This window comes from Malaclemys terrapin, chromosome 2, assembly GCF_027887155.1.
Source record: "Malaclemys terrapin pileata isolate rMalTer1 chromosome 2, rMalTer1.hap1, whole genome shotgun sequence".
NCBI classification, from domain to species: Eukaryota; Metazoa; Chordata; order Testudines; family Emydidae; genus Malaclemys; species Malaclemys terrapin.
In genome coordinates, this window is record NC_071506.1 from 210,051,543 (window position 1) to 210,076,887 (window position 25,345).

The 25,345-nt window shown below is 40.2% G+C and overlaps 1 protein-coding gene across 1 annotated transcript in view; it reads right to left on the reverse strand.

Annotated features, from left to right (window-relative positions):
- Positions 1-333: 333 nt before the first annotated feature.
- Positions 334-25,345, reverse strand: part of LOC128831314 (collagen alpha-6(VI) chain-like) — a 96,399-nt gene continuing 71,387 nt past the window's right edge. The window contains exons 29-39 of the mRNA XM_054017626.1: positions 20,249-20,311; positions 19,074-19,109; positions 18,932-18,968; positions 17,597-17,608; positions 14,106-14,257; positions 12,749-13,291; positions 9,685-9,781; positions 6,930-7,601; positions 5,175-5,250; positions 4,201-4,405; positions 334-2,169 (exon numbers count right to left, since the gene is read on the reverse strand). Coding sequence (XP_053873601.1) covers positions 2,146-2,169; positions 4,201-4,405; positions 5,175-5,250; positions 6,930-7,601; positions 9,685-9,781; positions 12,749-13,291; positions 14,106-14,257; positions 17,597-17,608; positions 18,932-18,968; positions 19,074-19,109; positions 20,249-20,311 — 1,917 coding nt within the window. The 3' untranslated portion in view covers positions 334-2,145. The remainder of the gene's footprint in view (positions 2,170-4,200; positions 4,406-5,174; positions 5,251-6,929; positions 7,602-9,684; positions 9,782-12,748; positions 13,292-14,105; positions 14,258-17,596; positions 17,609-18,931; positions 18,969-19,073; positions 19,110-20,248; positions 20,312-25,345) is intronic.

Consider the following 25,345-nt stretch of genomic DNA (forward strand, 5'->3'; position numbering starts at 1 on the left):
TCACTAGGTTGCCTCCCTCACTCACTCTCTCCTGCTGTAATGAATGTGTAAATCACAGAGTGAGTGATTGCATAATGTTTTCTTATTCCATTATACACTTATTTTTCTTGCACAAAACAGAGATACGATGTTTATATCCAGGCAGCAGGGAGTTTTTAGGTACATCATGAGCAGACAATTTTGTCTCTTGTGTGTAAGTAATGACTTGTAAAGGAACAAGGATCTCCCATCATGATCACTATATCTTGTCTTGTTCTTAACACAGAAGATTTGATGGGAATAGCACTGAGTATTAGTTTTAGCTAGTATGATCACATGAAACAAGACACCATCTGAAGTTTCAGGCAGATAGTTTAATTAGTACCATGACATGTTGCATAACCTGCATTAAAAAGCTCAGTATGATGCCAGCATAGTGACAAAGGGTACATTTTACAATTGTCCCCATACAGTTTTTAAATGTCTTTCACCAATTAGAAATTAAATACTTTTTTAAAAAAAAGTCAGAAAAATAAAATATTTTCTTATACTACTCTCTAGACCAAAAAACTGGTCTAAATTGTGAACATTTTTATTTGAAAGAATTTGGGGTCTGAAGCTTTGAACAATGACTATCAGGCATGCTTACTACTGTGAAGAGTCACCTGTGCCTGATCATAAGAGTTTGAGAAATGGGACTTTTGTTCCTTTATAGTGCACTGATATTCAAAGCCTGATCCCACTAAAGCCAGTGGTTTATATCCCCAGGGACTTCAGTAGTAATTTGGTTTAAATTTTCCTTTTTGGAATAAAGATACATAGAAAAAAATACATTTAACCAATATCTCTTCTTTTCCCCAATTGGCACAACATAATTCTAGGTTTGAGAGTTTACTCCAAGCATAACTAACAACTCTACTGTAATATGGGAAGGATAGTTTAATGGGCTCACTACCTATTCAAAGTACTTAACGTACCAGTTAAAATGTAATGAGCTACTATATATGTATGCTGTCTATTTTTACACATCTGTGTACTAACACTGAAATGAAGCTTTGTAAATGTACAACAAACCTGGATGTTGCAATATTTTTTTATGACTATTTGACATCACATCAGTCTGAAAATTGGTATATTGTGGCATATGAAACCAAATTCCATTTAGCCACTTTTTAATATTGAGACTGTAAAATTGAATAGGGTCCATGTAGCTATGAAGACAAGTAGAGTTGTACAAGTTCTGTCCCATGAAACCTGCAATTCTGAATTTTTTTGTTGTTCCAAATCAGAACAAGCAGTTGGAAATACAAAATTTTCTGTGGAATAGACTTTTTGAAAACTTCTAGACTGGCACACTGGCCAGACCGTCGGGAGCCAATCTGCTTGGTTTTCATCAAAACTTATGATGGAATAGAGACATTCCTGTAGAATGCTTCAATTCCATGGACTCAACATTTTTTGATGGAAAAAACACGTACATTGGAAAGTATTTTTTACAAGCCCTATGCTTATGACTTTGGTGTTTTGTTTTGTTTTAAGGTAGACGAGATGCTCCATGTTAAAGACACGCTGTTCTTTTAGAGTTCTCCTTGGTCTAAAAAGTAATTCAGTCACCAATTGCATAGTTACTCTATCTGGAAAAGCACAGCAGTGACTAATAAGCCTTCTTCCTATCTTTACACAATGCAACTTACACTTGTAGAAGGACTATGGAAAGTAAAGTTTCACTGAAAAGAATTTGCACTGCAGTTTACTCATTGAAAGAGGAGAGTGTTACACACACATTCATGCCTCAGTTCTTGCCAGCCAACTCCAACAAAGCACAACTGACCTGGAGACTAGACAGTTCCTTAAGGGCCTGACCCTGTTAATTTCCAAGTGTCCTCACCTCCCTCTGAAGTGAATGGGAGTTGAGCACATTCAGTACTATACAGGAGTAGACCCTACGTGCATAGGGATAGAGATATTCAAGTTTTTTAAAATACAGTCTTGTCCATTTCTTAAAAAAATAAAATTATTCTGTATCTCACAGATCATGTCCACATTTCTTCCATGATTTCCACCAATAAACCATTGTAGGAGGCAGAGACGGGAATTTTTATAGGTCAGAACCATGCAGCATAGTTAGTTTCTTCAGCCCAGTGCCATATTTAACCATTTCATTGTTTAAAACACTTTGGTTCCAGCCATCTATAAAACAAAAACAAAAAGGGCCTTCTCTTTAGGATGAGACTGTCCATACAGAGGATTGAAAAGGCTTGTTTTCAATACCATTGCTTTTCTCTTTTTCCTATAAGCATTGTATTAAGGTAGAGTATATCTTTTCAAAACAGTGAGTGATGGCCAAATCTTGGCTCTTGCCACAGCCTGAGCACGTGCTATGGCGCCTCTCAAAAAGGGCCAGGATGGGAACAAGTCTCTAGCCAGCTGATGAAGCCAGTCTTTCCTCTGCTGGGAGGAGTGGCAAGATGGCGAGATGCAGTGGCTCTATTAGTGCCCTCACTTCTTCCTCAGACTGAGCCCAATCCCCCCAGTCCCCAAACTACATACACTGCTTCTGCAGTTGGCAAATGTGTGGAATTATGGTAGGCTTTCCATCTCTGAGAACAAAACCAATGGACTATATCCATCATGGGGATGGGGAGAAGGAGATGTCTGAGGATGTGAACAAGCGCTACACAACAAAGGAGTCTATAAAACTAATACGTTCAGAGAAAGATGATGCATATGTGCTATATAGCAAAGATGCAGTTGCAAATGAGCATCCATTCAATCCCCATCACAACAGTACCTGACACTACACTCCAAGGAAATCTCTACAGCTATTTTCAAAGGATATTTAAGGGCCATAAAGGAAAGAAAAATATTTCAGAAACACGTCAATCAGAGCAGTGGATGTGCAATACCTCTGAAAATTAGTTCACTTATTTATGTGCTTAACTTCAGGCAGCCAAGTTTGAAAGTGGGAGCCTTAACCTCTTCGGGCTGTTTCCCCATCCATTAACAGGAGATCAGTCTTTGCTCCTGTAGAGCATTTTAGGCCCGCAGATGAAACGTGCTGTGTAAATGCTAAGCATTGTAGTGAAAGGAGCTGGAAAGCAGTAGTGAATGCTAGCCATTTGCTTTTCAATTTGCTAGATATTTTACAAGACTATTTTTATTTCCTCTTCTTCTAACTGCCATAATATTTATCCATGAGCCTTTGTATGCAGCTCCCTTCACAGCATTCTGAGAACAGAATGTGCGGATGACCAGTAAACTGTAGTGGCTGCAGATCCAACCAAATTCCTAATTGTTTTTATAATACATGAGCCTAGGCATTCTTGCTTAGTATTATTATTTGAACACGATCGTGTTTACATCCTCAATATTAGTTCATTTTGAAGGGTCACAACAGTTCAGGTGGACCAGGTCTTAATATTTTACTGAGGGTGCTTGTTTCAGTGAGAATATTTGGGTTTGGGGTAAGAGGAGGCCATGGTTGAACCACATAAGAGGCTGTCCCACCTCATGTTGGGAAACAGCCACAGGAGGGCGACTAAGAGGATCATGTGTAGCTAAAGGTAGCTTAGAATGGGCCTGGAGCCATAAAACAGATCTGTGCTTGGAGGCTAACTGACGGAGAAGGTAAGTGGCAACAGGAAATTCTGCCTGCTTGTGTAGGAGCCCTCTTCCTGTCATGCTGGTGCTGAATCAGTGATTCTACAGAAGGCAGAAAAGAGGTTAGGTTGATGGCAGGAAGAGGAGGAGGAGACAGAGAAGAGCTGGTATATTTGGCTCCTTTACCTCAGCTCAATTTTCTTAGAAGGTGTGAAGTCATCCATAGGGTTCCAAAGGTTAAACCTTCCACCCTGCTCAGTGAGGTTTAAGCAGACATCCCCCTTCCTTTCCTTACATCAGAAATAACTTACTGTGACGGGGCAGCCCCGCCCCGCACTAGCCCCGGCAGCAGCAGACAAGTAGCTCTGTCAGTGGAAGTCCCGCACCAACCATACTGGGCATGCTCCAAATGCTCAGTGAGTATAAAAGGAGAGAACTCTGCTCATTCTGGGCTGGCAGCCGAAGGGGGGGGTGATGGACTGGTACCTTGCCCCCGGTAAGCCTCAGCGTGTTTCGGTAGGACCCCCCCCGCTGAACCAGCAGTAACCAGGGGCAGTTCTATGGACTCTGGCCGCTAGGCAGTGCTGCCTTGTGACACGGGGGTTAAACCCTCACACTTACGTTATCTTCCCTTCCGTGTGTTTTGGCAGCATTCTCCATTATGTCGGTAGTTACCAAGGATTGATGTGTATTGCTGACAAAACTGTTGGTGTTTAAAGGACCATCGCTTACGTCATCCTGGAACATTAGTGTTGCATGCCCAGAAACAGCGTATTCAGCATCAGCTATGGCATCACCTCCTGACCAATCCTCATCTAGGATAGCACTGGGGATAAAAGAACAGGAAACATTTTGGCCTGGCAGGACGACTCAAAAATAGCTGGTATTAGCTAACTTCCTCTGTTTCAATGTCTGCCCTTTTCCTTAGGTTGAGTTAAGACTTGAACATCTCAGGGAAGAGATATTCAGATTTCAATAAGGGCTCGTCTTCACCATTTGTAGCAAGCTGGGGTATGAATCTACCCTGCCCTGCAGTAGGTATCTGTGTAGACCCTGCTGCTGTGCACTAACAGTTTGCTAGTGCACTTAGAGAGTAGCTAAAATCACGCTAAGGAACTGTTAGTGTGCATCAGCAAGGTCTACACAGTCAGTGAATAGCGGGCTAGTGAAGGTCCGATTTACACCACAGCCTGCTGCAAACTAAACATTCATGTGGACAAGCCCTAAGATCTGGAACAATACGTACCCCCAAAACAATCAACCACCGGTGTTGGGGCAGGTGGTGCTTTGCACAAATGAGCTCTGCAGGACAAGCGGAAATCAGGCAGGAGGAGAATTTTGTATCTGGTTTTAATGAAAACGTTTTTAAATCTTTGTTGCAATTCTATAGTTTTCAATTTCTTTTTAAACGACTGATAATTTTGATGGCAGAACATGAAATTACTGCCCAACACAACTACTCACATGCATAAAGTGAAGCACATCTGTGAGCGTTTGCAGGTTCAGAACCTTTGATAGGAATCCCTACCCAGGAGAACTCATCAATTTGCCCATATGTAAAAACAAGTCATAATAAAATAAGTGTCTGGACTCACACATGTTGGCCTTTCTGAGAGCGAACTCTGGTACAAATTCTCTTGAGCTCTACTGGTGGATATTTGTTGCTTGCACCTGTCAAGAAAACAAGATGTAGTAACAAAGTGTACCAACTCAGTGGAATTTGGAACAGTTTTCACTCAACTTTTCCTCTTCTGCCCCCACGTATCTTCATTCACCCAGCAGGGTTGTACTAAATACTGAAAGCAGTAAGACAAATTACTGGCAGAGCTTGCAAGGGCTTATACTCAGCTTGATGGTATTTCTGTTTGGATGGAACACAAACTTTTGGATGTCACAGCCAAGCGATTCCAAAATCTCAGGAAATGGTCTAGACATAAGAACGGCCATACTGGGTCAGACCAAAGGTCTATCTAGCCCAGTATCCTATCTTCCAGCAGTGGCCAATGCCAGGTAATCCCAGAGGGAATGAACAGAACAGGTAATCATCAAGTGATCCATTCCCTGCCACCCACTCCCAGCCTCTGGTAAACAGAGGCTAGGGACACCATCCCTGCTCATCCTGGCTAATAGCCATTGATGGACCTATCCTCCATGGATTTATCAAGGCAACAATGGGCAGAGTCCTACTGATTTTGGTGAAAATCAGAAGGGGGATGGGGGGAATGACATGTAGCCCCTGGCATCTAGTTGTAGACCTAGCAGCTTCAAGCGCCTCTGTAATTGTGTACAAATCAAAGAACTATTTGATGGCTGCCATTAACGCTTTCTATCATAACAACACCCCCTCATCTCAGCTCTCCCCATCCTCCCAGTACAGTTTTAAAATGCTGACTTGAAAGAGAGAGAGAAGTAGAATCAGAAGAGTGGCATGGGGGCACATGCAGCCCCTGAGATGAGAGCCTATTGGCAAACTCAGTTTAAATACCTTCTGTTTCTTTATGCATAGGCACCATTTTTTAGACACATTCACACCATAAGGCCATTAGAAGCTATGATTAGTTTATAGTACATTAGTTCTCTCACCCTTGCAATTCAGCCGTTCTCAAAGGCTTACTTTTGCCTAGGGATCTAAAAATAATTCAAATGTGTCTATGTTAAGGTGAGGACTTCAGGATGATAGTCCAATTATGCTCTGTAGTCTCCTCCAGTATCATTCCATCAATGAGTCTGGAAGGGCTGCTGCGATGTGTAAGTAGCATAGATTGTACTAAATACATCCCCCATCTGCAGGTTCTTCTGATGTGTAGTCAAGTGATCCAAGATTCTAACAACTTTTCTGACATATCACTGTGATCTACTACTAGGTCAGCATTTTTTCTGTTTATTGAATAAATGGAAGGCCCAGGGAACTGATAATAGGATATCAAGCTCTCAACCTAGGTCACTGGTCCAATCTGTGGCAAAAGCTAGAAGTGACCTAAAGTCACTGCCATCTGATAGTTGTTAGGTGGCCTATGTGAAATAAGATTGGTGGCCTTAGTTCAATTCCTAGTAGAGAGATTTCCCATCATAAAACCTATTGAGATCACCAGTGTTGTTCGTTCCTAGCATGGAACTAAGACTATCAAGCATGGACTTAAACCACTCTTTTACCCCTTAAGTATTTAACTTGATCTACTAAGGACAGAACTAAGCGACTTTGGAATGGGAAACCTGCATTGAAAACTCCATGCTAAACACCTTTGTGAATCTATGGAAGACTAATGTCCAAGGTTATCAACCTAACCTCTTTCATGAGTTGCTGAACGTTCACTGAAGAACAATGAAACAGCATTAATATAATAACTTACGCCTGAGGAGATGCACAAATGGTTTCATAAACCTCACTACGTATTCAAGTTCAGGCTTATGAACTCTGCCCAGCTGAATCAAATGATGTTCCAGGGGAATACTAGCCATCTCTTCCAATTCCATGTCGTTATATACATGTCCTAATGAAATTACAAACAGAGCATATCCTTGGCACTTGGCTCTCAGAGATGCCTTCTTTAATGTGTCTTTGTCCCACTGACTTGTTTCTCCAGCAGATATAACAATAATAGCCTTGTGTTGTCTGGAGTGGGGTGCAGTTAAGAAAACATTATCAATTGTCCACTGTATGGCATGGCCAAGAGCAGCTGCTCCATTCAGCTGTCGAACAGATTCTTGGATATGTCTTTTCATTAACTGTCTCTTCTTGTAGGTGACAAAGTCAAACTCTTTCTTTACAGGGTTCCGCCCCATTCGGGGTTTGAAACCTGGTGGAGCATGGCTTACTACAGCCACCCTATCACCTGTGGAAGAAGTCTCTGGCTCAGAGGAAATGTCAAAGTTATCAAGTACTCTGCTCAAGAAGTTTTTCACGTTCTGAAATTCGGCACTACTCATTTTCTGTGAGCTATCCAAAATGAAAGCAGCATCCACATATACCGGTGGTGATCGGAATCTGCGGCGTTCACAAAACTCGTCTGGTTTACATTTGTCTGCAAATAAACGGAAAATTAGTTTGTACTTCTTTCTTTAAGAAACTGAAAGTGTGACAAAAGAAACGGCGTCAGAACTCTCAGTTCCGGAGAGGATTAAAGAGCCTAAACTTGAAGTATTAACAACAATCTTCTACATCTGTGAAAGTTATGTATAATTAAAATCAGAAAGCTAAGGGACTGATCCTGTGAAATAATCCGCTCCTCACAAGAGTAGCCTTTATTACTAGGATTGTTGATTAATCAGAGTTAACTCACGCGGTTGCCTCAAAAAAAATTAATCGCGATTAATCGCAGTTTTAGTCGCACTGTTAAACAATAGAATATCAATTGAAATTTATTAAATATTGTGGATGTTTTTCTACATTTTCATATATTGTATTTTGTGTTATATTTTAAATCAGTGTATATTGTTGATTAAATATTTGCACTGTAAAAATGATAAATGAAATAGTATTTTTCAGTTTACCTCATTCAAGTACTGTAGTGCAATTTCTTTGTTATTAAAGTGCATCTTACAAATGTAGATTTTTTTGGTTACATAACTGCACTCAAAAACAAATGTAAAACTTCAGAGCCTACAAGTCCACTCAGTCCTACTTCTTGTTCAGACAATCGCTCGGACAAACAAGTTTGTTTACATTTACAGGAGAGAATGCTGCCCTCTTCTTATTTACAATGTCAACTGAAAGTGAGAACATGCATTCTCATGGCACTGTTGTAGCTGGTGTTGCAAGGTATTTACGTGCCAGATATGCTAAACATTTGTATGTCCCTTCATGCTTCGGCCACCATTCCAGAGGACATGCTTCCATGCTGATGACGCTCGTTTAAAAAAAAACAATTTTGTTAATTAAATTTGTGACTGAACTTCTTGGGGGAGGGGGGAACTGTATGTCTCCTGCTCTGTTTTACCCACATTCTGCTATATATTTCATGTAATAGCAGTCTTGGATGATGACCCAGCACATGTTGTTCATTTTAAGAACACTTTCACTGCAGATTTCACAAAACGCAAAGAAGGTACCAATGTGAGATTTCTAAAGATAGCTACAGCACTCGACCCAAGGTTTAAGAATCTGAAGTACCTTCCAAAATCTGAGAGGAACAAGGTATGGAGCATGCTTTCAGATGTCTTAAAAGAGCAACACTTCGATGTGGAAACTACAGAACTCGAACCACCAAAAAAAGAAAATCAACCTTCTGCTGGTGGCATCTGACTCAGATAATAGAAAAATTACATGCGTTGGCCCGCACTGTTTTGGATTGTTATCGAGCAGAACCCATCATCATCATGGTATGGTATATCATCAGTATGAAAACATGTCTTCTAAAATGGTGGCCAAAGCATGAAGGTGCATACGAATGTTTAGCATATCTGGCACGTGAATACCTTGCAGTGCCAGCTACAACAGTGACATGCAAACATCTGTTCTCACTTTCAGGTGACATTGTAAATAAGAAGAGGGCAGCATTCTCTCCTTTTACGTTGTTTTGTTTTTGAGTGCAGTTATGTAACAAAAAAAATCTACATTTTGTAAGTTGTACTTTTGCAATAGAGATGACACTATAGTACTTGTCTGAGGTGAATTGAGAAATACTATTTCTTTTATCATTTTTACAGTGCAAATATTTGTAATAATAAAATAAAGTGAGCACTATACACCGTCTTCTGTATTGTAAATTGAAATCAAATATTTTAAAATGTAGAAAAACATCCAAAATATTTAATGCATTTCAATTGGTATTCTATTGTTGTGATTAATCGCGATTAATTTTTTTGAGTTAATTACGTGAGTTAACTGCAATTAATCGACAGCCCTCATTTTTATGCATTTGAGTACATTTCCTCCTAAGAAAAACTTGGCAGCACAGATAGTGGAGATAAGCAGTTGGTTGTAAATCATGATCAACATGCTACTCATTGGAAAGTTCCCTCCTTTTAGGGATTAACTTGTGAAGAAGAAATAAAGCCAGAAAATTCAGTTGTGGTTATTTGAAACACAAATGCCAGTCTCTCTCATGCTTTTTGAGAGGCAGCACTAAATAGTGTTTTTTTTCCTCTAATACAGATGGATCTTACCATAACAAAGAGTGCAGCGCCGAAATGTTTCTAAGAATGGCTCATAGTCATCCTCTTGATTAATATTTATTACCTGGAAGAATCCAGTATCGTCCATCTAGACAGAACAATAATAAAAGGATTTAGTGCAGAAGGCAAGTGGTGAGTTTTACCTTAAAACAGTTTCTTTGAATACTGTACAATTGTGTTCACGTCAGGAATTCAGAGAAAATTACATTCATTCCTAAGTGTCAGATATTCAACCCCTAAGCCACCTACAACCAACAGCAATTTTGTACATTCTCCAGCGTGACAAACTTCAGTGACCCTGAAAACCTCCACAGAAACCTCCAATTTCTCAACTACCCTTCAGCGATGAACTTGGGTTCCGGCTGTCTTTGCTCTGGGCTCTGACTTGGCACCTCCACACTGAAGTTTTGCCCTCTATTGGGGGCTGGAGTGTTCCAAATCTCAGAGTCAGCCAGCTTGCGTGATTTGGAGCATTTCATTTGACACACAGTTAATTCAGTAGTAAACCAGTGAGACTTTAGATGCGTGTCCAAAAAAAAGGCACTGCATACTCTAGTTTTTCCAAGCAGAAGTACGGATTGAGAATAATTCTCAAAACAAAAATGCTACATTGAGTGTTTCCAAACACTAGCTACTCCTTACAAAGTGATAGGCCCTGTCCTTCAGTGTCTTCTTGAACAGAATTCCCATTGACTTCAATGGAGGGGGTCAAGGACTGCATGCTGAAACTGGGAATCAGTGACACCAGGCATCTTATTCTATTCTGAAATGGTTCTCTTTCCACTGATGTAATGTAACACAAGCTAGGAGTTATTATGTAAAGGGAGAGGGGAAAAGGGGCAGAGCTGGGGAATCCTGTGGCGCTAAAGGAGAGCTCATGCAGAAGCCCCTGCGAAGAAGGGGAAAAACCTGCTGGTTGGGAGAAGCTGAGCCCAAAGCAAGAAGGGTTGATGCTGAAGGGTGGATCCCAGGGGTAGAGGTCACAGGCAGAGAGGCCTGTGAGAGTAGAACACTAGGGGAAGCCCCCTTGCAGCAAGCCTGAGTGGAGGGCTGCAGGATGCAGAGCCCAAAACAAGGGAGCTGTCCTGGAGGGATGTTCCCTGAGCAGGGGTAGGACTCTCAGAAGGGAAGCCTGGCTCAGTGGAACACTGGAGAGTTCTGTCCCAGGAGACCTGCCTTGGGGCTATGGGAAAAGAGTTGCGGGTCTTGGAACACTCAGGTAGATGCCCTGGAACAGGGGCTAAAGGAACTGGGACAGAGTGGTTAGTGACTCTTGGCTGGGTGACTGGGGAACGGTGACCTTTGCATGGGATTGACGAGCTGCTGCGTTGTAACCTTGTTTAACTTTGGGGGTTTGAGAACAACTGTTTTACTATGAGGGATCTGTGGACTGTGACCCTTTTATTAATATAAAGGGTTTGAATTTGCTGCTGAGAGAATGTTCCTATGCACAAATGGAGTCCAAGGAGAAACTGAGGTAGCTGCAGCAGGGTGCTGCAGAAGGGCTCCCTGAGTGGGGGCCGTCCTACTCCACATCCCTTTGTTAAACTGATTTCTCTTCATAGCGTCTTCAACTAGATCTTTGTTTAGCTTCTAGTCTTTCTCCTTGAAAGAGATTAGAGTTCCCAAGGAAATCCATGACAACATGCTGTATTGTAAAGTAATTTTTACAATAACATCAAAAACATAGAATGTTGAAGCTGTAAAATTCCAACTGATTTTTCTCCTTTCCAGCAAAAAATGCTGCAAAAGAACAATCTCTTCGGAGAACATACTGCAGCACAACTATGCACAGAACACACTTTTAGACACTGAGTAATGAGTGCTGTAAGGGCTCGAGTCCTGCTCATCTTGCTCATGTGATCAGCATTTGGCCCAAGACAGTGTTAGCCTATAATCGTACTGTGGTAACTGGAAAGGTCATCCCAGAACAAATTAGCTGAACAGGAACTGTCTGTAACATTAGATGCGCCAAACTGTGTTAGAGAAACATTAAAGTTGCACTGACTGTTAAAGAAAAAAAAAATATATATATATAGAAATCCAAACATACTGTTCCTGCAGCTATGCAACTTAGCCACATTGCACAGATCTGCTCTTTGATTTGTTCCTGTTGCTAAATCCAGCTCAGAAATTGCTCTGCTACCCCAAAACAATGACTGAAGTGTGGGTCTCTATAGTCAGTAGGCCGCCGTGATTTCCATACCAAATCTGCACAGTTTGAAAGAAAATACTTTTTTTGTCTTGCTCCTCACCAACTCAGCTTAGCTATTGACAGTCAACTTGGGTTGTTCCCATTTCACACACCATCAATACTAATAATGGTTCTGCAGGCTGAATTATTCCCTCAGCTACAACTATGCAGCCCTGTTATCTTTAGATTATGTAATCAGTGATACCTCTGCAAGCCACCAGATAATTAAGAATCATGCTGTTTTTCTTCATAAGAGGCCCTGCTCTCTCTACTACTGTTATTTGAAGGATTTCCTTGTCACAAATGCCAGTAGTCCCACAAACACATTGCTTTGGTAGTGAACTCTACAGTTTTCAAGCACATTGCGTTTGATTCTCCACTGCCTTGCCCCTTGTGTAGTCATTTACCCCCCAGGCAGAGTGAGTGGAAAACACCACTGTTCGGGTTTGGTACTGTTTTACTGCTAGTCTGCACTCACTTTCCACAGGGGTAAATGACAGACAATGTAAGGTGTAAGGCAGTGGAGAATCAGGCCGGGTTTTCTTGAATGTATTAAATACTCTGATTAAGCACCAAGTCCTACAATGTTCATCAGATGCATAATCCTTATACAAGTAGTTCTACTGACTTGAATGGAATCACTAGCATTAATAAGGACAATTCATGTAAGTGTTGCAGGATTTGACCCCAGATATAATCACAAATAACCAATACAATGGGCCAGATCTGTCTTGGGTGTAACTCCACTGAAGATAATGGAGTTACACCAAAGGATGAATGTGGCCCACTCTGTTTTGAAGGCTGTGAAATACAAAGTCTTGTTACTGAACATCAAAAAGAAAACGTTAGTGGATGTCTTACCGCAAAAGCACGACTGAGGAGGGGAACATCATTAAAAGCAATAACTACTGGAACAATATCAAATGCAGTGTACTCCAGAAGTTCTGTGTTAATAGAAAATTCATCTGCAGACGGCCCATTGCTGAAAAACACTGCTATTTTTCTCACATTAGGACCTTGGCGAGTTCGCTTGAAAACATTCCTGGCAACGAATCCCATTGCTCTGGCAATATCCCGTTTGCTTGAGGATCTCTCATAAGCCAGATTATTAAGTTTGTTGAGGAGCTGATTCTTGTTGCAGAACTCGGAGAAGCGGATCAGATAATGAGTGTTGGAATTGTAGGACACAACAGCGACTCTAGCTCCCACTGGGCAGTTGCTGTCTCTAATTTTGGTGGCATTCACTACTGATATTACAATCTCTCTCATTCTTTCAAATAACTGGGATGTGACATCCTGGGATATGTCCAAAGCAAACACTAGTTCCGTTGGATATACTGGGCATTCCGGTTTTTCTAGACAATAAAAACAGTTATACAAATCACACAGGATAAAATATGCAAGCTAGTTTAAAAAGTGATTAATAACTACTTAATTTTTTGCTTTCCCGAGATAGCAGGCAGCATTGTATCAGGCTATCTAGGGACTCACTCTACAGAAAATGATACAAGGGCAAGTCATGCTGGGGCATAGTTCATGAATGCAATGAGACTTTTTCAGACACTGCACTGAGGAGTGCAGGTGCTGGACACAACTGCAGTCCCTGTACTCCTTCGAGTAGGGGGGAAGGGAGGCGAAGGCAGGGAGAAGCCAAAGTCATAGTCTTGCCCCCTTCCATGCCACATACAGGTCTGCGAAACTGGCTGGGTGCAGAGGGGGATTATGGCTGGGTGCAGAGGGGGATTATGGAGCACTTCCCTTCCTGTCTGGAAGGTCCAGGAGGGATTGTGTTTCCTGAGGCACAATCACTCCTGGAGCGCTCTCTGTGGTAACGTGGTTCTGTACTGGCCCCAGCTCCATGCTCATCAGGCACAATGGGGCCTACCATGTCTATTGTACTTTACTTAAATGCAACACTAAGCTGTGGAAAAGCATGGGGTACTTCTATGTTTAAATACATTTCAATGTGTTTAGTGACTCCAAATGGTAGTAGAGGCACATGACATTAGGAAAGACAGCTGAAAATAAAGCTAGTGAATGGAAAGGAAATGGTAATCTAAGCTCATGGTACGGGCCATAAAGACGACCACGATGGTACCCAAAGGTTGTTATAAAAGAAAACTCTGAGAAAAAGAGGAACACCAAAATGACTAACAAACTAAGAGAACTGGTAGGTAATGTCCCGTGGGAAGAAAATCTAAGGGCTAAAGGTGTTTACATGAGCGGTGTGAAGCAGAAGTTTCTCAAAGAGACGGTATCGAAGGCGCAACAGCAAACTATCCTGATGCAAAGGAAAGATGGGGAGAATAATAAGAGGACAATATGGCTCCATGAGGAGCTCGTTAATAACCTGACAATCAAAAAGGAATCCTACAAAGAGTGGAAACATGGACAAATTACAAAAGAATAGCGCAAGCCCGTAGGGACAAAATCAGAAAGGCTCTGGCACAAAATGTACAAGGGACATAAAAGGCAATAACAAGCGATTCTAAAAATACATTAGGAGAAGAGAAAGATAAAGGAAAGTGTAGGTCCTTTAGTTAGCTGTGAAAAATAGCTAGTAACTGGATGGCATCAAGAAGGCCTGTTTTGCTTCAGTCTTCTCTAAAAAGGTAAACTGTGACCAGATCCTTAACACAATTAATATTAACAACAAGGGGGAAGGAACACAAGCCAAAATAGGGGGAAGAACAAGTTAAAGAATATTTAGATAAGTAAGATGTATTCGAGTCATCAGGACCTGATAAAATTCACCCTCTGGTACTTAAAGAACTAGGCTGAAGGCATCTTGGAACCATTAGTGATTATCTTTAAGAACTCATGGAAGTTGGGTGAGGTCCCAGAGGGCCAGAGAAGGGCAAATATAGCACTTATTAAAAAGGGGAAAAAAGAGGACCCAGGGAATTATAGACCTAATTTCAATATCAGGAAAGATACTGGAACAAATTATAAAACAATCAATTTGTAAGCACCTAGAGGATTACAGGATTATAAATGATAGCCAACATAGATTTGTCAAGAACAAATCATGCCTAACTGACCTAATATTCTTCTTTGACAGGGTTACTGGACTAGTGGATAGGCCGAAAGCAGTAAACGAGATAGATCTTGATTTTAGTAGGGCTTTTGACACAGTCCCACATGACATTCTCATAAACAAGTTAGGGAAATATGAGTTAAATAAAATTATTAAAAGGTGGGTACCCAACTAGTTGAATGATAACTAGTCTTTGAATAGAGTCTATGGTCCACTGTCAAAGTGGGGAGACTTATCTAGTGGGGTCATGCAGAGGTCTGACCTAGGTCCAGCACTATTCAACATTTTCATTAAATGGACTTGGACAATGGAGTTATACTTATAAGTTATACTTATAAATTTTGCAGATGACACCAAGCTGGGAGGGGTTGCAAGCACTTTGGAGGACAGGATTAGAATTCAAAATGACCTTGAGAAATTGGAGAATTGGTCTGAAATCAACAAGATGAAATACAATAAAGACAAGTGCAAAGTACTATGCTTAGAATAAATAAAATGCACAGTTACAAAACGGGAAATCACTGGCTCAGAGGTGGTACTACTGAAAAGGATATGGGGGTGATAGTGGATCACAAATTGAATGAGTCAACAATGTGATGCAGTTGCAAAAAAGGCTAATATTCTGGGATATATTAACAGGAGTGTCATATGTAAGACAACCAGCTATGTCTGTGTGTGTTGCAGCAAGCCACACCTTGGCTCTTACCAGCCTTAGTTATACTGCAGGGTGATCCCCAAACACCCCCAGTCCTAGACTTTTTTCCTGGAAATGTATGTCTTGTACTGCCCAGCCCCCTCCTGCACAATAGAAGTTTATGTATAGTCTATTATTGCTTTAATAGAAATAATATGCACTTAACTTGCCATCCCAAATGGCATTTAAAACATAGGATTAAATAAAACAAGTTTATTAACTACAAAGAGAGATTTTAAGTGAATACAAGAAATGAGGCATAAAAATCAGAAATGGTCACAAGAAAATAAAGTTCAAATGCTACTGCTGCCTCACTTAAACTATATCAAATTCAAGCAAAGTTTCTCATCATACGCTTTCAACAGTCTGACTGACCAAACGTAGGAGGTCAGGACCCCTTCTCCAGTCCCAGGAATGCTTTGGAATTGGGAATAGTAACATTCCAGGAGATTAGCTCTATGTGGGCTTTACCAATATCAAAGACAAATGATGCAAAGGATTGAGTATGCTAATACACCAAGAAGCAAATCAGAAACATACAAGAAAAGGCCATGAGAATAAGCTGAAAATATTCATACAATGGGAATCAGGGATGGGCTGGACCGTAAACTTAAAAGATTTGTGGAAATTAAACTAAAAGAAGAATATATCCTTTTTCGTTCAGTGTATGATCCTACCAACTTCAGTACATCTCAAAATGCAAATATATGCAGACTGTGACAACAGCAAACGCGTAAGTGTGAATAGTTGTCAAGGCTGACACTCAATGTGAAGGAATTCTTAATTAAAGGAAGAATACTGGTTTCTCATTCCTGCTGTGGATGCAGCAATCACAACACACAACAATCACTCTGATGAGTTAAAGAGAAGCACTGATGGCCCCTTTCTGATCACATGTCCAATCCTCTATCCCACAGTGGAGGACTCAATGCAGGGCCTTGAAAATTGAGAGTATAAAAGTAGCACTCTGAGAAGGTCAATGAGAACTTCTGAGAGTGAGAGGAGAAGAAAACAATGGGGCAGGTTTTCCCAAGGGATCTCCCCTCAAAGCATATTTATTTGCGAAGTTGCCTCAGATGCTAGGTACTTCATCAGCTATTGAGGAGGACGAATGATGTTTTAAGGCCAAATCATCCTGCAATTCCCACAAACGTGAGTAAACCTCAAAGAACTATAGAGGTAAAACCTTTCTTTTATCTCTGCACAAAAGTTACTCATGTGAGGGCTGCAGGCTAAGTGACATAATTCACAGTTTTAGTGGTTAAAAGGCAAGTAATCCAGAGAGATGCACCATAAGTATCTTTACGGTAATGGCCTAAACTTCAGAGGTGCTGATCATCCACATCTCCCACTGCATTGAATGGAAATGCAGATGTTCAGCACCTCTTAAAATCAGGTCACAAAGGAACTAGAATAACTCAGAAAGACACAGGGCCAGGAGCTAAGTGTTATTTTCTTGTTTTTTTCTAGCTGTAGCTGAAAAGCAAGATAGGGATCAACTGAACTCTAGTTTACGTTGTCTTATCTAGTCACTGAACTCTGCAGATACAATATTAGGTAATGGGGATTCACATAGCCAGAACTAGCTGACCTGAAGTTCTCAAAAAAAAAAAAAAAGGTAAAGCAGAGTGAATATTTATTTTAAAATCTGTATCAGTAGAGCATGCTCAGGGGCAAGCTATCAATGAGGAAATAAAGCAGAAAGGGTATGCCTATTGGAAGAGAAGTCTGACAAATTAAGAAGTAGTGATATGATGGGCAGGGAATGAGGGGCATGCTCTCTTTACAGAATTGCAGAACTACAGTTGTTTCGCTTAGTTAGCCAGAGACAAACAGAGGCTGATCTATCAGCAGGTGGGGAGCTTAAAGAAGTGAAACTCCAGATCACAAGTGAGGTCTTTACCTAAACCATCTTCCCAGACACATTGATACATTTTAAGATTTTAGTTACAACAATATAATAATAAACAGTACTCACCCTGCCAACAAGCTAAAGAAGAAAGGGAAAAAATGTTATACAGCATGTTTAAAAAAAAAAAATCTTAAAATCTCTTTAAAAAAGAAAACATGTAGTGTCCTGGGAATAGGGACTGGGAGTGGCTGGCTCACTACAAAAGCAATTTTCCCTCTCTTGGTATTGACACCTCCTCCTCAATTATTGGGAGTGGACCACCTCCACCCTGACTAAATTGGCCTTCAACATCGGTTCTCCACTTGCAAGGTAACTTCCTTCTCTTCACGTGCTAATATATATTTATGCCTCTATCTGTAATTTTCACTCCACGCATCTGAAGAAGTGGGTTTTTGACCCACAAAAGCTTATGTCCAAATAAATCTGTTAGTCTTTAAGGTGCCACCAGACTCCCTTGTTGTTTTTGTAGTGTCATGGATTGCACACCTATAATTTTACAGCATTCCCTGTGCATGCAAAACACTCATTGGTTTCAATGGAAGTTGTTAAGTGAACAAGGAGTTCAGCTTCTGTCCCTTAATTTGCATTGCATATTCTTATTGTGGATGTCTATGGTCCCTGGTTTCTAACAGAATTTAGAGAAATAGATATAACTCAGCAAATTATCCAGACTCCTGAATTTGTTTTGGCAAATTCCATGGTTCGAGACACTGGACTGAAACATTCTAATGTTTTCTCAAATAAATATTCTCTGCTTAGCCCAGCTCAGCTGAACTTTCACTGTGGATCAAGATTAGTCACATGAGTAAGGGTCCATAATCTGTGTTTAAGATTGATTTACATAAAATAATGTAATTTACTTCCTGATCTTCCCTTAAGGACACTTGGGGCATCTTCATTATTCATATGGACACTAGCCCTTTCCAAGTGTCCCAAGCACCTAATTTCCATGAAGGCTATTTTATACACAAAGGGAACATGGATCCCTATAACAGCTATTGCCATTTAAAATAGTCTTATATTTCAAAAGAGGGTTTTTTGTTTGTTTCGTAATTTGTGAGCTTTCAAAGGAAATCAGAGAAGCATGTTAGAAATGATCATGCAGAATTACCGACTGATTACTAGAATCAATAGACATTTACTGATTCACTTAGTGCATGGTACAAACACAGCTAAAACAGCATCATAAAAAGGATCTACTGTGAGCTAAAAATACTCTCTCTGAAATGAAGGCTATTTACTTGTCAAGCAATTACTCTCTCTTTTGCATGTAAATGGCCTTTAAGTCTGTAAATTGAAAAAGAAGTGGTCGCTAGAACTTGATTTTCTTTCCCTAAAATATCACTTCAAGTGCTGACCCTTTGGGTGATACAATTTTATAAAGCAAAATCATGTACTTACGACTGTGTCTGCGCACATAGTCAATGACTTCACATGGCTGCAGAACAGAAACAAAACAAGGAGAAAGAAAGGAATTCTTAGCTGATGAAGTGGTTTATTTCTAAATGTTTACTGAATATAGAAACACGCCAGAGATACATACGGGAAAAGGGTGCAGTCCCATTGTTCCTTTAGCGCCCTATAAGAACAAGATTGTAGATTACTAGATCATTTAAAGCTATCAACTGCCTGGATAATTATAATTATTAAATTGCAAGAATGTCTTGTACAACGAGACAATCATATAGTACAATCAAGTTCTGCTATATTTTCTCTCTTTTCATTTAATATGTATTGTGCTGTGGTGGCAATTGAAGTTCCAGAATGGTGGGATCATGTTACCCAAACAGAAACAGAGTTATTTTATTTTAATGGGCTTTGGGGAGAGAGGGAAGAATTAATATATATGGGAATCCAAGTTCTTAGCACCTTTGAAAATCAGGTGTAATGTTGCTGCCCCTAAGCATCTGTCCAATATATCTTTGTGTGACATTACTGCTGCTTATGCCCAAGTAATGATTACAAACAAAAATTAGATTTGAGTGGAGTCCAGATTCAATTTCTGAGATGAGTGAAATCTCAGCTCACTTTTATTGGGATCTTTTAATTCCAGCCTGATATTACAAAACTATCAGAAAACAGTGGTAAGCTGCAAACTTCAGACATGGCTAGAAAAAATTCCAAAAACCAGATATACGTTCCTAATTTTTAAAAAATATTGCAACACATGTGTTGTTCTTTAATTGCCAGTTTTCAGGTGTGGCCCAAGGTCCAAATGAAAAGGTTGCAGCTACATTTTAAGTACAATTAGGCATTTAAAGAGTTGTCTAGATTTGCATGCAAAAATTAGATTTGGGCATCTAAATAGTGATTTGCACATGCAAATACCCAATTTGTGCTCTCAGTTGCAGTAGAGTGAGAATTTAGACACACAGTTACATGCATAGACTTTGGGTCTCTTTTTTTCCTAAAATCTGACCCTTAGAATTTTAGTTCAAATACTGTAACATAATTTGATATACAAACAAACACACAAACCTATTGTCATATTGCTGGTGAAAAAACAGAATTAGCATTTTCTAAGTGACATCACCAAGCAGATTACAATATACCTACCTCCGGCACCCCAAAATGTGAGTGTCTTAATGATTTAGACTATTGAATACATACTGTAGCCCGAGACAGGAAAAAAAAATCACCTCTCCTCACCTTCAAATTTAAAGGGAGTACCTTTTCATGCAAATAAAATTACATACACTTTACGTGGTCAATTCATACCCTGGGTCCTGGAAATCCCTTGTCCCCTGGAAATCCCTCTGGACCAGGAGGACCTGGAGGACCCTGGAAACATTGGCATAAATTAGACAGACAGACACTCTACAAATGGTATATACAGCAGTTATGATACTATTGCATACTTCTCTACTCTAGGGCCCAGTTCTCCATTTCATTAATGCAAGTTTTACACCAGTTTAACTCATTCAGTTCGACGGATATACTCCTGATTTATAGCTGGGTGAGAAGAGAATCAGGCCCTATGTATTTTCACATATAACCATTTTTAAAAGAAAAAAAATAGAATGGCAGCATACTACTGCTTTCTCTTTGGGTGTTTTCAGCTGAATGCTAGCAATGCTTCCTCCACAGTGACTCAGGAGACAGGGATTCTACTCCCACCTCTACTGTGGACTCTTTGTGTAACCTTGGGAAAGTCACTTAACTTCTCTGTGACTCAGTTTCCTGATGGTAAAATGGGAACAACAACACTTGCCTGCCTGCACCTCACAAAGACACTGAGGCTAAATTCATTCAGATTTGTAAAGTGCTTTGATATGCTTGGATAGGAAGTGCTACATAAGTGTCCCACTCCCTCGATCCCTAGCTCTGCACCCTAAACAATTTCAACCATCCCTGACACAACCTCTGCACCGGGGGGGCTAGTGCAGCGGAAGTAAAGCCAGCTTCAGAGTCTCAATGTGTGGCTGAGACGATGGTGTAGAGAGGAGGGGTTCAGATTTATTAGGAACTGGGGAAACTTTGGGGATAGGGGGAGCCTATACAGGAAAGATGGGCTCCACCTAAACGAAGGTGGATCCAGATTGCTGGCACTTAACATTAAAAAGGTTGCAGAGCAGCTTTTAAACTAAGAGATGGGGGAAAGCCGATTGCTGCAGCGGAGCACGTGGATCGGACAGAGACTTCTCTTAGAGGAGAGTCTATTGATAGAGATTCTCTAGGTTCTAGTCAGGAGGAGAGGATGGAAGAGGATAAAGTATGGGCCAGATCAGACAAGAAACATTCACATAAAAAAAGAATCTGACATCAGAAAAGGGCAGACAAATAAACAGTGACAAGTTTTTCAAGTGCTTGTACAGAAATGCCAGAAGTCTAAATAATAAGATGGGTGAACTAGAATGCCTTGTGTTAAAGGAGGATATTGATATAATAGACATCACAGAAACCTGGTGGGGTGGGGACAATCAATCAATGGGACAAAATCATTCTGGGGTACGAAATATATCGGAAGGACAGAGCAGGTTCGGCAGGGGAAGGAGTGGCATTATATGTGAAAGAAAATGTAGATTCAAATGAAGTAAAAATCTTAAATAAATCCACATGTTCCATAGAATCTCTATGGATAGTAATTCCATGCTCTAATACTATAGATCCCTACTGTTATATTCTTATCGACCACCTGACCAGGACAGTGATAGTGATGATGAAATGCTACGGGACATTAGAGAGGGTATCAAAATAAAAAACTCAATAATCGTGGGGGATTTCAATTATCCCCATATTGACTGGGTACATGTCACCTCAGGAAGAAATGCAGAGACAAATTTTCTCGATACTTTAAATGACCGCTTCTTGGAGCAGCTGGTACAGGAACCCACAAGGGAAGAGGCAATTCTCGATTTAGTCCTGAGTGGAGCGCAGAATCTGGTCCAAGAGGCCACTATAACAGGACCGCTTGGAAATAGTGACCATAATATAATAACATTTAACCTTCCTGTGGTGGGAAGAACACCTTAACAGCCCAATACCATGGCATTTAATTTCAGAAAGGGGAAATATGCAAAAATGAGGAGGTTAGTTAAACAGAAATTAAAAAGGTACAGTGACTAGAGTAAAAAGTGTCCATGCAGCTTTCAGGGATTTCAAAGACACCATAATAGAGGCCCAACTTAAATGTATACCCCAAATTAAAAAACGCCGTAAAAGAACTAAATAAAAAGAGCCACCGTGGCTTAACAACCATGTAAAGGAAGCAGTGAGAGATAAAAAGGCATCTTCTAAAAAGTGGAAGTCAAATCCTACTGAGGTAAATAGAAAGGAGCATAAACACTGCCAAATTAAGTGTAAAAATGTAATAAGAAATTCCAAAAAGGAGTTTGAAGAACAGCTAGCTAAAAACTCAAAAGATAATAACAAAATGTTTTTTAATTACATCAGAAGCAGGAAACCTGCTAAACAACCAGTGGGGCCCCTGGACAATCGAGATACAAAAGGAGCACTTAAAGACAATAAAGTCATTGCAGAGAAACTAAATGAATTCTTTGCTTCAATCTTCACGGCTGAGGATGTTAGGGAGATTCCCAAACCTGACCTGTCCTTTGTAGGTGACAAATCTGAGGAACTGTCACAGATTGAAGTGTCACTAAAGGTGGTTTTGGAATTAATTGATAAACTTAACAGTAACAAGTCCCCAGGACCAGATGGCATTCACCCAAGAGTTCTGAAAGAACTCAAATGTGAAATTGCGGAATTATTAACTATGGTTTGTAACCTGTCCTTTAAATCGGCTTCTGTAGCCAGTGACTTTAAGATAGCTAATGTAACGCCAATATTTAAAAAGGGCTCTAGAGGTGATCCCAGCAATTACAGACCGGTAAGTCTAATGTCAGTACCAGGCAAATTAGTTGAAACAATAGTAAAGAATAAAATTGTCAGACACATAGAAGAACATAACTTGTTGGGTAAAAGGCAATATGGTTTCTGTAAAGGGAAATCATGTCTTACTAATCTATTAGAGTTCTTTGAAGGGGTCAACAAACATGTGGACAAGAGGGATCCAGTGGACATAGTGTACTTATATTTCCAGAAAGGTCCCTCACCAAAGGCTCTTACGTAAATTAAGTTGTCATCGGATAAGAAGGAAGATCTTTTCATGGATTGAGAACTGGTTAAAAAGACAGGGAACAAAGGGCAGGAATAAATGGTAAATTTTCAGAATGGAGAGGGGTAACTAGTGGTGTTCCCCAAGGATCAGTCCTAGGACCAATCCTATTCAACTTATTCATAAATGATCTGGAGAAAGGGGTAAACAGTGAGGTGGCAAAGTTTGCAGACGATACTAAACTGCTCAAGATAGTTAAGACCAAAGCAGACTGTGAAGAACTTCAAAAAGATCTCACAAAACGAAGTGATTGGGCAACAAAATGGCAAATGAAATTTAATGTGGATAAATGTTAAGTAATGCACATTTGAAAAAATAACCCCAACTATACATACAATATGATGGGGGCTAATTTAGCTACAACTAATCAGGAAACAGATCTTGGAGTTATCGTGGATAGTTCTCTGAAGACATCCATGCAGTGTGCAATGACAGTCAAAAAAGCGAACAGGATGTTAGGAATCATTAAAAAAGGGATAGAGAATAAGATGGATTTCCCTTCTATAAATCCATGGTACGCCCACATCTTAAATACTGCATACAGATGTGGTCTCCTCATCTCAAAAAAGATATACTGGCATTAAAAAAAAGTTCAGAAAAGGGGAACTAAAATGATTAGGGCTTTGGAACGGGTCCCATATGAGGACAGATTAAAGAGGCAAGGACTTTTCAGCTTGGAAAAAGAGGAGACTAAGGGGGGATATGATAGAGGTATATAAAATCATGAGTGGTATGGAGAAAGTGAATAAGGAAAAAGTTATTTACTTGTTCCCATAATATAAGAACTAGGAGCCACCAAATGAAATTAATGGGCAGCAGGTTTAAAACAAATAAAAAGAAGTTCTTCACACAGCACACAGTCAACCTGTGGAACTCCTTGCCTGAGGAGGTTGTGAAGGCTAGGACTACAACAGGATTTAAAAGAGAGCTAGATAAATTTATAGAGGTTAAGTCCATTAATGGCTATTAGCCAGAATGGGTAAGGAATGGTGTCCCTAGCCTCTGATTGTCAGAGGGTGGAGATGGATGGCAGGAGAGAGATCACTTGATCATTGCCTGTTAGATTCACCCCCTCTGGGGCACCTGGCATTGGCCACTGTCAGTAGAGAGGATGTTGGGCTGGATGGACCTTTGGTCTGACCCAGTATGGCCATTCTTATGTTCTTAGCTATGTTGGTCCAAGGTTCTCCTCCCATGCTGGCACACCATTGTAATACCATTTTAAGGTCATATTGCATAGCTCCAGCAGCGGACAGTGACCTTAGCATGACCAAGGACCTGACCCTTGGCAAGGGAACTGACTGTATTTCAGAAAAGCTTCTTCTGGTCCAGAAATGAGTGCTACCAATTAAACTACCGTAGCACAACGTATACATTTATAACCCCAATGGCATGCTGCCTCTCCTGATTTATTAACGTCTGTTGGCAAAATTGTCATAAGGCTTTAAGTTCTTTGGGGGTATAAGGTTTCACTCACTTTCAATGGAACTGAGGTTCCTAAATCACTCAGGTGCTTTTGAAAAATTTACCCTGTGTTAGAAATTAATGGATAATGGGCACCATGTCACATGTAATATCTAACCAATAACATTTTACATGTACAAAAACAAACAAACAAACAAAAAGACGACGACGACGAGGACCCAATCCAGCTCCCATTGAAGTTAAAGGCAAAAGTCTCTGATTTCAGAGGGAGCAAGATCAGCCTGAAGTGAGGAAAAAAAAACCAAGTCATAGTGTGATAACTACAAAAACAAGAGTTGAAAAAGGTTAGCAATTTGCATGGCTAACTTATAATACAAAACTACTACTACAACTTTGCCCTCCCTTTGTCAGAGGAGCTGAAAACACAGTTAAACAGGAAACAATTGCCCCAAAAGAAGTGTTTTGTTTACCTTGGCCTATTAAATGAAGAAGACTTAGCCATCTATCAGATTCTTTCAAACTAGTAACTCTGAAATAACTCATTTATAATTACAATTTAAAATATAAAAATCACTTATATGAGCTCTAGCAACCCTGAAAAAATTAAACTTACTATTGAAAAGGAGCATAATACAATAAGAAATGTTAATGTTTCAGCCAGTAAAAACAGCAACAAAATATGCCCCCGCCCACTTCACCAACTTCCCCATACCATTAGCCCTCCACAGGATTTCTATAAAATAATTAGACGTTGTGTTTCCCTGATTTGGAGC